The 13977-nt window shown below is 38.2% G+C and overlaps 1 protein-coding gene across 1 annotated transcript in view; it reads left to right on the top strand.

Annotated features, from left to right (window-relative positions):
• Positions 1 to 13977, top strand: part of Cntn5 (contactin 5) — a 1215881-nt gene that overhangs the window by 879175 nt on the left and 322729 nt on the right. The window contains exon 9 of the mRNA XM_057767831.1: positions 10873 to 10975. Within this exon, the coding sequence (XP_057623814.1) occupies positions 10873 to 10975 (103 nt within the window). The remainder of the gene's footprint in view (positions 1 to 10872; positions 10976 to 13977) is intronic.

The raw sequence follows: 13977 nt of genomic DNA, 5'->3' as shown, positions 1-13977 counted from the left end.
TAATTAAAAAATGAAATTAAGTATTCAGTTGGAGACTGTTCTACACAAGGATACATGAAGTGATATATAACCAGAAGAGAATTTATATTCAAGCAATTTAGGTACAAAGAAAAATAAACTTTATTACCTCACTGCTGGAAAACACAAAGAAATCAAGGAAATAGTCAAGTAAACATCATTAACATGAAACAAGATAGGCAATAAAATAATTGTTTGATCTGCTTGCTGTGAAAACAAAGAAGAGAATGAAATTGGTCTTCCAGATGAGTAGATAAAATGTCAGTCTGATTTCGAAAGGCATGGTTCACATGATAGAGAAAACAATCAAAATACAGGAGGGCAAGGTCACAAGACTAGCTCAGAAAGTGGAGAAAATTTCCTGGGGACCAGTGTGAGACTTGAGAAGCACAACCACGCAGAAATGACCAAATAAGTTAGCTTCTAAGAAAGGACCCTTTGTAACTGAAACAAGCTTCTTGTTAACATCCACTCTTGAAGCGGGAAGCGGCGGGGCTGCGTCCCCCCACCCAGCTAGCTTTACCCGAAATAATTACACGGAAACTGTATTCTTTTAAACACTGTCTGGCCCATTAGTTTTAGCCTCTTATTGGCTAGCTCTTATATATTGATCTAACCCATTTCTAATATTCTGTGTAGCACCACGAGCTGGCTTATCAGGAAAGATCTTAACCTGCATCTGTCTGGAGTGGGAAAATCATGGTGACTGCATGACTCAGCTTCTTTCTCCCAGCATTTTGTTTTGTTTACTCTGCCTACCTAATTTTCTGTCCTATTAAAAGGCTAAGGCAGTTTCTTTATTTAACCAATGAAATTAACTCCTCCATCACACTCTGTTGTGTTAAAGCCATATTTATGTAAGTCCTTCTGGCACCTCACGAAGTCAAATGTTTGTGCAGGCCTATTGCAATAAAGCAGTGGTTCTCACCACCCTTTTGAGGGTGGGACATCCCTTTCACAGGGGCTCACATAGCAGATATCCTGAATATCATATATTTACATTGTTATTCATAACAGTAGCCACATTCTAGTTATGAAATAACAAAAAAATATTATGGTTGGAGTCAAACTGTATTAAAGGGTCCCAGCATTAAGGTTGAGAACCACCTAGTCTTAGGTTTCTGGAGGTCTCTTCTGTTCATGTCTGTGCTTTTGCACTGGGATATAGACATCAGGAGGTAAGATGTTTTAAATGTTCTTGGGGTGGATATCTAGTCTCCTTGTTGTTGGGTAAATGCTCCCTTCTTTGGCAGCTGTTGTCCACTTTGAGCCCTGGCCATCTGTGTTGGCTGTGCGGTCCCTGATAGGTAGTGTTCTGAAGGTCAGCAAGTGTCACATAGAAATAGACATTAGCTAGAAGGGAAGACTGAAGAGGTGACAGGAAAGAACTAGCGGAACCTTCGGTCTGCATCAAGAGTGGAAGCCCTAAGGAATGAGAGAGGGGTGGGTACAGGAAATACAGAAGACAGGTTGCAGCACAACTGAGAATGGACAGCAGAAAGAAGGATAAAGGTCACCTTCCAGCCTAGTTTACCACTGGGATCCCAACTGGAGAGTTGTTATGTGGGTCTGTAGGTATCACAAAGGAATCAGGACAAGCTAGAAGGAGAGGCTCAAGGGGGGCTTGAACAATGAAAACTTTGGAAAAAATTTCCCATAAAAGCAGGGTTTGAAGAAGAACATGATTGTATACAAAATGGAGGATGATTAAATAATGCATTCTACTTCATAAACAAGAACTCTTCCTAAGAAGCAACATAGGCACACGAGGGGAAGTGGCTTCATGTCTAATATAACCTTCAGTTTGAGCTCTATGTCTGTATTCAACAGCTCAGCAATGCTAATGGGGTTCCCTAAGCCTTACACCACCCATCTCTCGCACTTCAAGCAGGGACAATCCTGCCTATTGTGCTGTGTTTTGCATGACTGAAATAGCAGTCTCCTTGAATACACCGACCAAAGCATTGGGTTTTTAGCAGGTGCTCAGTTTCTCGGATTTGCATTGTCTTTTGTGTTTATAAAGTCCAGCAAGGAGGCTGTGATCATAAAATCCTCTCAGGAAACACTGTCTCTTTGTATAGTATCACACATATACTCATTGAAATCAGTAGAGTTTGCAAAATAAAATTCATGGTGAGATGTTTACCGAACAAATGAGGGATGGTATGCAGAAGATCTTCCGTGGGAGCAGTAACAGCAGGAAAGATGACATTCTCAACAGAGTGCCTTGAGAAAACAATCCATGCAGAAGGAAGTAAAAATGAACTTTCAACAATAGTTTCAAGCCGGTTATTTGTCACATTTTCTCCTTATGTTTTATGTCAAGCAGCTGATCAGCCAAGCTGGCAGAAGCAACTCCTCCAGGATGTTAAAAGACTCTTGGCCTTGCAGAGCTGCTGCGTGCATTTGTGGATAGCTCTGCATAAGAAAACTCTCTGGAAGGAATGTTTTATTGAAAGATTAAAACTCAGAAAGTAATGGAGTGATGGATAATAATGTTCTATGTAGTTACTAAGGATAGATGCTCAAGAGACTTTTTACTTTTATAAGACAATGAACTTATAATAGATGCCATGGTCTGTGAGATGCAGTGGCTTGGTGAGTCTGCGGTAGAAGGTAGTAGAGTTCACATGCTTCCAGGAGTCATACCAAGCAACACATGGCTCTGCTTGTCCCCTTGTTTCTTTTACCGTCATGCAGTACAGCTATAAATCTACAGCTTTTCTCCCGGCCAGGTGTCTTTCTCAGCACTCCCGGCCTTGCTAGTGATGACTGCAGACACCACTTCCTTTTGACTTTAGTTGGCCTGTACTCATCCACATCTCTTTTTCCAACACAGTGCTGGTCATTTCTCATTGATTGGCTGTGGATATGACAGCGTATAATTAAGTTTTGTGTTATATTCAATAAATCCATTGTAGGCATAAGGCATTGTCCCTTCTCCCTTTAATGAGAAAATGTTGCAGAAGACATAAAAGTTCTAGGAAATTACACAAAAACCATAGTTTCTGATTAAGCACAGGAGTAAGGAACCAACTTTGACTATGTTGGGATTCTCCTGCTGAATATTTAGAGATCCTCAATATGTAATTATTGACTTGAGCATTGATGTATTACTTGGAATACCTACTTTCTCTGATTAAATGAGTTTCATATCATAAAAGCCACTATCCTAATATTTCTAGTCAAGATTAGCTTCCAAGGAAGGAGGAGCCAAAGGTTAAGGAACCTTTGGTTCCTCATTAACATCCAATTTCTGTGCTCAAATGCAGCTATGTAAGTCCTGGTGGTGCCTCATAAGGTCAAGAGTTTGTGAATCTACAATTTTTTTTCTCTTTTTATATACTAAAAAATTCCAATTCCAATAATATAGCCGTCTAGAAGGACAAGAAAATACATACATGATTAACACAGCCAGAGGGACTTACCTCACAAAATGGCCCATAAATTTGTTAAGTGACATATTTGTACCATAATTTTGTTTTGTTACATTAACATATTTATGGAGAACTTCTTATATTTGTATGCACAAAAACATTAAAATGGAAGCTGTCCTCACCTCCTTCTGAGCAAAACTACTCAACTGATTTCTCATTCTGGTTTATAGTAAACCTAATAGTGTCTGTTTCTTTCAGTTTATCAATCTACTGCTCGACTGTTATTGTTTTTCTTGTTATTTCCTGTATATGTTTTAAAGTTAATGTGTGCAGAAAGGACAGATTTGTGGACTCTGTTCTCCCCTTCCCCTTTACATGTGGTCTTGGAATTATAAGCAGGTCTCCAAGTTGTGTGGTAAGGGCTTTCACTTGCTCAGCCACCTCACTAGCTTTATGGTGACTTTTTAAGTTTGATTTATCTGGTATATTACTTTAATGGAGTGGGGAGGTTTATGCCCAGGGGAAATAAAAGTTTCTTTCTTTAGATTTAATATTTATAAATAATTTTATGAATTCTTGATGTATATCGAATAAGCATTCAAATGATGATGTGGAGAGATGGCTATACTTTTCTGAATCACCTTGGTAAGAACAATAGAAAATAATTCTTAAAATTCAGTAACCAGGGAAAAACAATTACAGAGAGAAGTGGACTCCTTACTCAATTCATTTTGATACTTAAAAGAAAAAATAAATGTTTTTTTCTGATTTTTCAGAGCATGTAATAGTGATAGAGGTTCTTTCTCCCAATGATTAAAAGCCCTGCAGGTTTTGTCCCACATAAATAGTACCTGCAATGGTGCTTGAATTTGTTGATACCTTGTGTCGTTATTTCCTCCTGTCTAAAACTTCCCCTGTCTATAGTCACAGCAGTGATGCACAGCGAGCAAGTTTAATTCAGGACAGGATAAACCTTTGAAAGGAGAAATCATTATGTTGGATTCCACCCAAGCTTGTGGAATTGTTATCTGTATGCAGCTCATTAGGTGACTGAAAAAATAGTTCAGAACCATTTTCTAAATGACTGAAACTTCCACATCCAATGACTTCTGTATGTCCCAGAAAACAGCACACAACAAATTACCTACTGCTATAATAATATATATTTCTGAAAATAATGCTAAATTTCTTATCTCACAGAAACATTAACATCATTGTTATGTATGAGAAAGCTAGAATCCTCGTTACCTGTGTGATCACCTTGATGCTTCAGCCACGCCAGGGCTATTGTTGGGAACTTGTGCTAGAGGCCTAAACTTTAAAGTGCAATGACATGAAGTCTGTGATGATATCATGAGTGCAATAGCAGGTATCACACATAGCACATAAGTTTGAGTGTAATGTTCACCTTTTACTAATTGACTTCGTTTACATTTGTGCCATTTTATCATTGTTATTGCTGTTGTTCTCGGTTTAGACTCATCACATCACCAGGGACTCTCACAACACAACCACTTCAGTCTACTCAAGAGAATAACAATAATCACTAAAATTGTACAGAATCTGAAGTATTGAAAATAATATAAAGTTGGGAACTCTATTGTCCCATACATTTCTTACAGATTACACAGGTATTTTCTTAAGTAGTTTCAATTCATTTTAATGTGAAACTATTATTCCACTCACAGGACTTTCTTCTTGACTTCTTTATACCTTAATTGCTAATATTATGTATTCAAGTGACTGTCATGAGGTCACTGATAAAAGCAATAGGTGTGCTCACTCCATATCTGTCCTGATTGTTTCTGTTGCTGTGGTAGCAGACAACTCCATAGTTCCAGATGGCAGTGCCTTATTGTTAGGAAGTCAGAGAGGCAGGAGCCTGAGACAGCTGTTCGCATCACACCCACAGTGTGCAGACAGAAATCAGTACATCCATGCTCACTTCCTGGTTTGTACTCAGTTTGATTCCTCCATTGTTATATAATTCAGGACCCCTTGCCTAGGAAATGGTACCGCCTACAGTGGACTGTGTCTTCCTGTATAAATTAACTCCGTTAAGATGATTTCCCATAGTCCAACCAAATATATGCAATCCTCCATTGAGACTTTCTCCCTGGGCTTTTCTGGTTGTGTCAAATTACAATTAAAGCTAACTCTTACAAATGTCCCTGAATGAAACCAAATGGCTATTTAGTTTCAAATATTTTTAAAAGCACTCACATAAATTTACAGAGTCATTACTAATATCATTATAGAAAAAACTTGTGAAAAATGAGAAAGTATATGACTAAATATTATTCATCACCTAACACCAACTTACTTTTGAAATTTTCCTCACTGCACCTGCACGATCTTTGTAATAAAATTAAATACCCACCTAAGCCATAGCGACAGTCTAACTGTATACCTTTACTAAAACTGTCTCTTACATCGTTGTCATTAAACTTTTATCCATAACATCATCTAATTCCAAGATAACTGTCTCGACAATTGAAATATTTTTTTATTTATCGGTTCAGCATCTCTCCTTCCTCTCCTCTCTCATGGTAGGCTACCTAATCTTTTGTAGCTTCACACTTCCTCTTCTATGATCGTGGTTTTATAGCTTTAATTTTTTATCTCAATAGAATTTAAATTTTCTGCTAAATACAAAATTCTTTAAAAGAAAAAAACCTATTATCTCAATTAGACAGGTTCTTATCACCTCCATCTTGTCCTTTATATAGGATAGTGTCTTGATTATGGTGAGTTCAGAATCTTACTAAGGAAAGAGAGAACCTAGGATTGGGTCACCATCAGTTGTCTTGTATGTAGTTCATTGGTGAGATCTTGTTACAATGAAAACCCAAAGCTGAAATCACTAAAGCATTCCTATTCACTTTATTTGGTGGAGAGAAGGGCAGAGCACTAGACCTTAAACAGAAATGACACATGGCATGCTACAAGTAGTCACTTCCGTCTCCCTTTACCTATACATAATAATTAATTACATCTAGATCACATTAATTTGCTTTAACAATAAAATACTCCCTTCCATGGCATGAATGTCCAGTGAGCATCACATACCAACAAAGAGCAAAGACTTAGGTTCTCTTCTTTTTCTCTTGGAGAACTCTGAAAACATAGCTACCCTTTCAGGAATTAATCTACATGATAAATACAACCTCGATAATCTGATTGGCCAAGCTTGAACCAGGTTTTCAAAGCACATTAATACCAGAATAATAACCAGAAGCAGAAACTCTGTAAAAAAATATATATATATATATGGTGCCTTCTCTACAATTCTTTCAGTCAGAGGTGTAGGATTTTTTTCCCAAAAATTGCTAAGAAAACAGCTGTTATTCTTGAAAGACTAAAACATACTAAATATGGTCAACAGATACATTGTAAATAAAAGTGCAAATATCCATCATTTGCACATAAGGAAAAGATTTGCCAAGTCTTTCCACCTCATTTGCTGAACGAAACTTCATAAGTTCCTAGACACGATGCCAGTACTACACGAGTATTATTGTTAGTGCCAGAAGACTCTCCTGAATTATGCAACACCTGCTATCACATAGAGTAACCAACTAGAACCAAATTCCCAGCCAATCACAAAAAGCTCATATCTGATTGCAACTCCCTCTGGATAGTGCTAATACTGAGGTGAGTCACTGGTGTGTGCAGTACACGTGGAACTCATCCATGAATGTTGGTCTTTCACACTCTAATCCTATGAAAGTGCAACAAAGCTTGCAGACAACCCACTGAAAATGGAATTCAGAGCACCACCTAAGTTCTTCATGAAGCTTAGTCTTGGGCCCTGCCTTCTAACATTTTAATAAGTTGTGCAGATTTTTCTGATGACATCACCTTTCTGTTCAGCAATATGTTCAATATGTCTGAACCACAGTCAACTTAGGGAAATATGCCCTGGCTCTCTATGAGCAATCATAATAAAGAAGGAAATCAACAACCATAAAGACTCTGAATGAGAGTAATGGCTGTCAGCTGGAGGGCATCCATTTATTAGGAGCTGGGGCAATTTGAAGTCATCTTAATGACACATAATTCTAAAGTAGGCCTGTCGAGTAAATAACGACAAGTATGGGGAGAAACACACACACATAAGGCATATAACAAGGTCTCTTAGACAATAGTCAATAAAAACCAGGTGTAATCAGAAGATCAAAAAGTCACCTTGCTGAAGAAACCAGTCCAAACAATTTCATCTTTAATCTGGTGTCTCTTGAACCTATTTCTCGTTCCTTTCTGCATCAAATCATGTTCAACATAAGGATTTAGTATTTAAGCTACACATGAATTGAGATATTAAAGCATGACTGTACCGCACAGTGATGGCTATTTTCCCCACAAAACATAAACTAGAACTTAATTGCTGAATTTGATCAATTGTCAGAGTGAAGCACAAATGAAGTGCTGCCCTGTGTGCCCAGTATGATTGCTCTTGGAGTAAAGATAATGAAACCAGTCCTAATACTTACAGTGCAGCTCAGCTTGGGTGTTGTGATGTAAAACCTCTGATTCTTCCCTTTTCACTTTGCTTAATTATGTAGTTTAATTTCATCTGTTTTAATAAAATGAGTGTGCTGTGTTAATATAAAATTATGTTCTAAAGGGAATATTTATTTAGGCTGAGAAAGAAAACCGAAATAAATTGCTGAAGATTCAGATACCTTTCATCTGAGCTTTCTTTGTAGAACTTTCTAGAAGTAATTACGAAGAAGTGCTTTTGGGGTAAGGATTGATTTGTACCACTTTTCTGCAATATTCTATGACACTTAGGAACTCCCAGAGTTCACAGGGACTGGTAAAGCTAAAGACTTTAGAATGAATTTGCATTATGATAAATGAAGTACAGAAGAATAATACAATTAATAGAAAGGAAAAGAAAACTAAAGGATCTATCAGAAACTGATGATATTGAAGATGATGATGTCATTTGAGCAAAGGTAGAAGTGAGGATGTTTACATATCTGTGGCACTTACACACAGGGTTTTGAGGATAAACTTTACACCCCTAAATACACTCAGCTGACTTTACAACAGATTCTGGTATTGAAATACCTACAGGAAACAGGCTAGAAAAACAGAGTCTGGGAGGGCATAAAAGAAAGGAGGTTTGGAAATGGGGGAAGGAAAGGTATTCACGAAGGCAGTGTAAGAGACTACTACTTGAGAGAGAGAGAGACAGAGAGAGACAGAGACTGCTTAAAGAGCTGTGTTGAGTGATACCATTGTGCAAGCCATTCCACTGACATGCCATTCACCAGGCTCTATGTGCAGCACACGTGCGAGCAGAAAGCGGTTGCCAGGTTCCAACTGTTGGAACAGACATGGTGTTACTTGTAGTTCCCTTCTATTCCTCAATTCACAAGATTAAAAAAATGAAGGGAAAGGTCACTGGGCTCAGGGGTAACTCTCCTGTGTGCCATGTCTTATGTCATTTTAAAACTGTCCTGGCCTCTTCCTCTCTCCTCTCATCTTACACACATACACAAAAATTCATGCAGAGTCGTACACACAAAAGGATAAAAGCATACGTGTGCATCAACACGAACACCTTTAAACACACACTGAGCTGCCTTGCAGCGGACTCTAGCTGACTGTGTTGAGTTCCTCTAGTGCTTTACACATAGCTCCTAAGCATTCTGTTTAAGAGAAAACTAGCCCCAAGGCTGCCTGATGCCATCAGTCTCAGAATCCTCCAGTCCATAGCTAGTGAACTAACTTTTAGTGGGCAGAAATCATAAATAATCTATGGTGCCCACTGTCACCTCACAATGGTGACACTTGGTGCTTATCAACTGTGAGGTTCTATTCCTTTCTTCATTTACTCTGTGGATTATGTAGTCAAAAACTTACTTCTGTGTATTCAATATTTCGAATTTAGTACTTCCAAACTTATTAATGTTCATGTATGTGATGTGGATGCCAATCCCAGGCCCTTATGGGTACAAGGCATGAATTCTACGAGTGAGCAATAAACTAATAGCCTTCAATTTTTCTGCCTCCTTTTCTTTTCATCCACTTCCACCTGGATATTTCAGTGTTGCTCCTGGTACTGCACTGTGTGGGTTTCATCAGTTTCATTCCCACTGTTCTTCCTCTGCCTTCAATTACTATTGAAATTTAGATCTTTGTTACTTCTAAGAAAACTGAGATCATGAAGTTGACTGGACCGCCTCTGCTCAAACTCCAGTATTTTCACCTATCTGTGTCCGTGCCATCTGATCAGATTCTAGTTATGGTGTCAGGAAGATTTTCTCAGAGGACCAGTGTTCTTTGTTTTTTGATTCTTCTTTATATTTCCAGAATTATCCATTACTTTTCTTCACACACAGACTCACCAGGAAAGCAAGCAACCCGTTCTTCTTTGTCTCAGTTCCTTTGAAGTGATTTTAAGCTTTCTCCTCTGTCCCTACCTGCTCAAATCCTTCAGTGTGCATAATACTTTGGCTATACCTCATTCATGGAACTTGTCACTTCCTGTCACTTTCATGAATAACTTTTCCAATTTACATGATTTTATACCAGTTTCCCCTCTTTTAAAGTTATCTTTATTGAATGCTTGAGAACAAAGTACATGACTAATGAATCTTCATAACTTGCACAATTCTTGGCAAAATTATTTGCAAATTATAGACAGTTAAGAATACAAGTTAATGGGGTAGGAGAAATTGCTTAGTGTTTATCAATGCTGGCTGCTCTTCCAGAAGATCTGAGTTCAGCTTCCAGCACTCATGTTGAGCAGGTCATAACTTTCTGGAACGCCAGCTCTAGAGAATCCAACACCTCTCTGGCCTCCATGAGTACCTACATACACATGCATACTTGCATATATACACAGAAGGAAAAATAAAATTTAAATAAAAAAAGAGTGTGTGGGAATTATTAAATAAGTATTAATTTACATACCAAAAATAAATTTCTGATGTATTCTCATTTTAAAAGTACAATTATTTATTGTGGAAAATATTCATATTCATGCACATTGTAAAAAACTAGTAACTGGGGCTCAGTGGATAAGAGTGCTTGAATTTCTCAGGCAGAGGAGCCAAATTTAATGACTGGCACTGATTTTGAGCACCTCACAGCACCTGGAAGTTCCACTATAGGGAATCCAGTTCTCTCTTCTGGCAGCCATGGGCACCCCCCCAACATACATGTATATATTGACACACATATACATATGCACACACATTTAAATGATTAAGTAAACCATTAAAAAGGTTTCTAAACTTCCCGTGTTGATTAAAGTTTTGAATAATGTCTATGTAGAGAACAGATAGACAACCACATTCTTAAAGGAATATTAGAATCTCACCAAGATGACTGACCCTAATTATGCTTTTTATTTCAACACATCAACTACCAAACTATAGTGATTTTCCATGTATTATCTTCAAGACTAGAAAGAAAACTGTGACATACATTTTATGCTTAAAGACTATTCTTTATTTCCCAGGTGTGATGGGAGAATATGAGCCGAAAATTGAGGTCCATTTTCCTTTCACGGTTACTGCTGCTAAGGGAACAACTGTTAAGATGGAATGCTTTGCACTTGGCAAGTAAGTAATATTATTCTATAATTAGACACAATTGCTTATTAAAACATGACTCAGCTGTTTGGATCACTTACTTTGCTAGGTTTTACTTTCCCAGAAGCCCCATGGTGACTATAGTGTTTTTAAAAGAAGGAAGGCTGGGAATTTATGAGCAACCTGGTCCCTTGAACTGCTAAGTCATTTCTATGCACAGCATTGTTTGGGAAATGTGTTACTTTAACATCAAGGAAGCCTGTCTAGATTGCAGGAGAGTTTTCGACCCTCTGTCTGCAGATCTGAAAATCGTAGCATTGTCCTGAGATTTCCTTCAGCAGGAGATGAAAAGACAAAGAACTATCTGTTATTCATGTGCAGGACATGGACATCAAGAGTGTGAAGACTGAAAGGCACATGGTTCAGAGGTAGAATGCTTGCCTAGTAGTGCAGGACATGAAAGAAATCCCTAGAACCACAAAGGAAACAAGAGGTTAAGCGAGCCAAGGGGAATTCCTCCAGGAAGTTCTTGCCATGCAAGAGCAAGGAGCAGATGGTGGTCATGAGAACCCACGTAAAGAAATCAGATATGTTGTTTGCTCTTGTTAGTGCAGCACCTGGGAGGCAGACAGGTGGGCCCTGTGGAATGCTAGATCCGGCCTCTCTGGACTACTTGACAAATTCCAGGACAGTAAGGGGCTGCCTCAGATAGTGTTTGAGCAAGCCCAAGAGTTTGTCTTCTGACTCCTATGTGCACAAGCATGCATACCTGCACATATCCAAACATACACATATAAGCAAACCTACTGGAGACATGTACTGTAAGAGACATAGGTGCAGGGATCAAATTGTATATTCCACTGTGTATTAAAATAGTAACATGAGAACAAAGCTGTTAATGTGTATAACCCATAACATTCTCCAAATAAAAGATTGTTGAGAACACATCCTGTTGGCTAGGCTGAGTGACCCTGCCTCTGGTTTAAAGCCTGTGTGCTGTGTAGCTGCTTGTCAATGATGTCTATAGTGCGGGCACTAGCATGTGTAGCATGCTCTGATGATGTTTGATTATGGTATTCTGGTTTGTTTCAAACACAGAATTATTATTTTTAGAATGACAAAACCTCAGGGTCCCTTCAAGATCTATAATTATAATTTGTATAAATGCATCTCTTTCACAGTTCCTAATCATTTAACTCCAGTTGCGCTAAACTAACACCCACAGTATTAAATAGATAGAAAACATGTTTCAGAAATGTGCAGCCTTCTGAATAGCAGTAGGCTCAGCCCATGGAGCAGTAGAATTCAGCCAGAGGGCTACGGAGCAATATTCAGCACCATGTGTTATACTTTCAGGACAGACTTGACAAAATGTCTATGCAATTCCACTCACATCCAAGTAGACAAAACAGTTAACGTCTCCATAGCCCGCTGTTTAAACAAATGATTCCACAGTGGAAATATAATTTAAAAGGAAATATGCATGAGGGAGGTATGTGGTCATGTGATCAGGTGCCCGAGGAACTCTTTCAAAGCCAAAGACATTAGGGAAGTGCATGAGACAGGATGATACCTTTAAACTCCGGTGTTGCTGCCATTTGCCTGGGAGCAGTCAAAGTCCAACTCCTAATCTTGACAAATGGAAAAATAATATATTCCAATGGGATTTCAAAGGCTTTAGTATATCCTGTAGTTAAATAATTCTTAAATGCCAAAACTTGTGCTAAAGCCAAAACAAAAAAGGGGTCATATTGTAAAACTAATTAGAAAACTCAATTTATAGAGAAAAAAAAAACATAGACCCTTTCCCCAGGCAGCTTATTTAATAAGTTAGATGTGTTTGGGAGAGACTTGAAATATGCTTAGCATATTGACACTTGGAGACTCTCTCCTTCTAGGTGGGACCCAACAGTTTTAAGTTATTTATTTTGTCAAATCTTTATTTTCCCCAACTTCCTATGTTTTCCTTGCTTCAGCTACAGCATCATTTATGGAATTTTAAATTATTTATACTCATGTTTTGATACTCAAAATGAGTCTTCATCAGTTAGGATCCCAGAAAAAATGGATTACAACTCAGATAGATTAAAAGAACTCAGGATTGGGTCAAGTTGAAGATCTGTAATTGTGGTAAGGCTGAGAAGGAAAAGAAAAATGGGACATCTGTAGACTTAGAGCAGTGAGAACTCAATATTACCTGCAAGATAGTGAAGAGCTCATGACACCAGAACAAGGAAGAGCTGGAGATGGAAGCATATGAAGGGCTAAGCAGTGGAGAGAAAGTTACTCCGGCCAGGACAAGAACATGGATGAAGGAAACCTCAGGAATTTACTAATTGATTTCTATTTCTTATCATTTCTCGTCTTCTCTGGCAGCTCCCAGGAAGCCAAGTAGGAATTCCCCACTCAGTTAGCTTGCAATTTAGAGGATGCAGTCATCAGAGTAAGTTTAGAGGAAAATCAATGGCAAGCAGAAAGAAGAGAGAACAGTATCCCTGTTGAAGACATCAGTCTCATGAGAACAGAGCTTGTGTTCCTCAATTGCTCACCACTCTGGCGTCCCCCAGTATCCACAAGGTGGACGGTTCTCAAGAAATAACGGCTGATGCAATTAATTACCTTTGACATACTAAGTCCACTTAAGTCAACTACTTATTTATAAATCACTTATTTATACGCCACCCTAAAATGTACCTATGTTTGTGTTTTCTGTACTTCTATCCATGGATCTGTGATCATCTGTTCTATTCAAATATGGAGTTGTTCTCTGAACTTTACCTTTCCTCACCTATTCCTGCCTCCATTTGTTCATTTTCCCATTGCTTTAGAACTAGTGCTTCTCCGTCTTGTTTGGATTATGTAATAATGTTTATCATGAGATCTAGTCTGGGAATTAAACCTTTACTTTGCATCCCAAGTTGTATTTTGCTGATGTTTATCCTATGTAAGACATTTGGATGTAACTAAGAGAAACATTTATCATATACAAAGGTTAAAAAGAAGGAGTGTGTGTGCCTGTGTGTGTGCTTGCA

This window comes from Chionomys nivalis, chromosome 4 (assembly GCF_950005125.1).
Source record: "Chionomys nivalis chromosome 4, mChiNiv1.1, whole genome shotgun sequence".
Classification (NCBI taxonomy): Eukaryota; Metazoa; Chordata; class Mammalia; order Rodentia; family Cricetidae; genus Chionomys; species Chionomys nivalis.
This window is presented reverse-complemented; position numbering and strand designations above follow the sequence as displayed.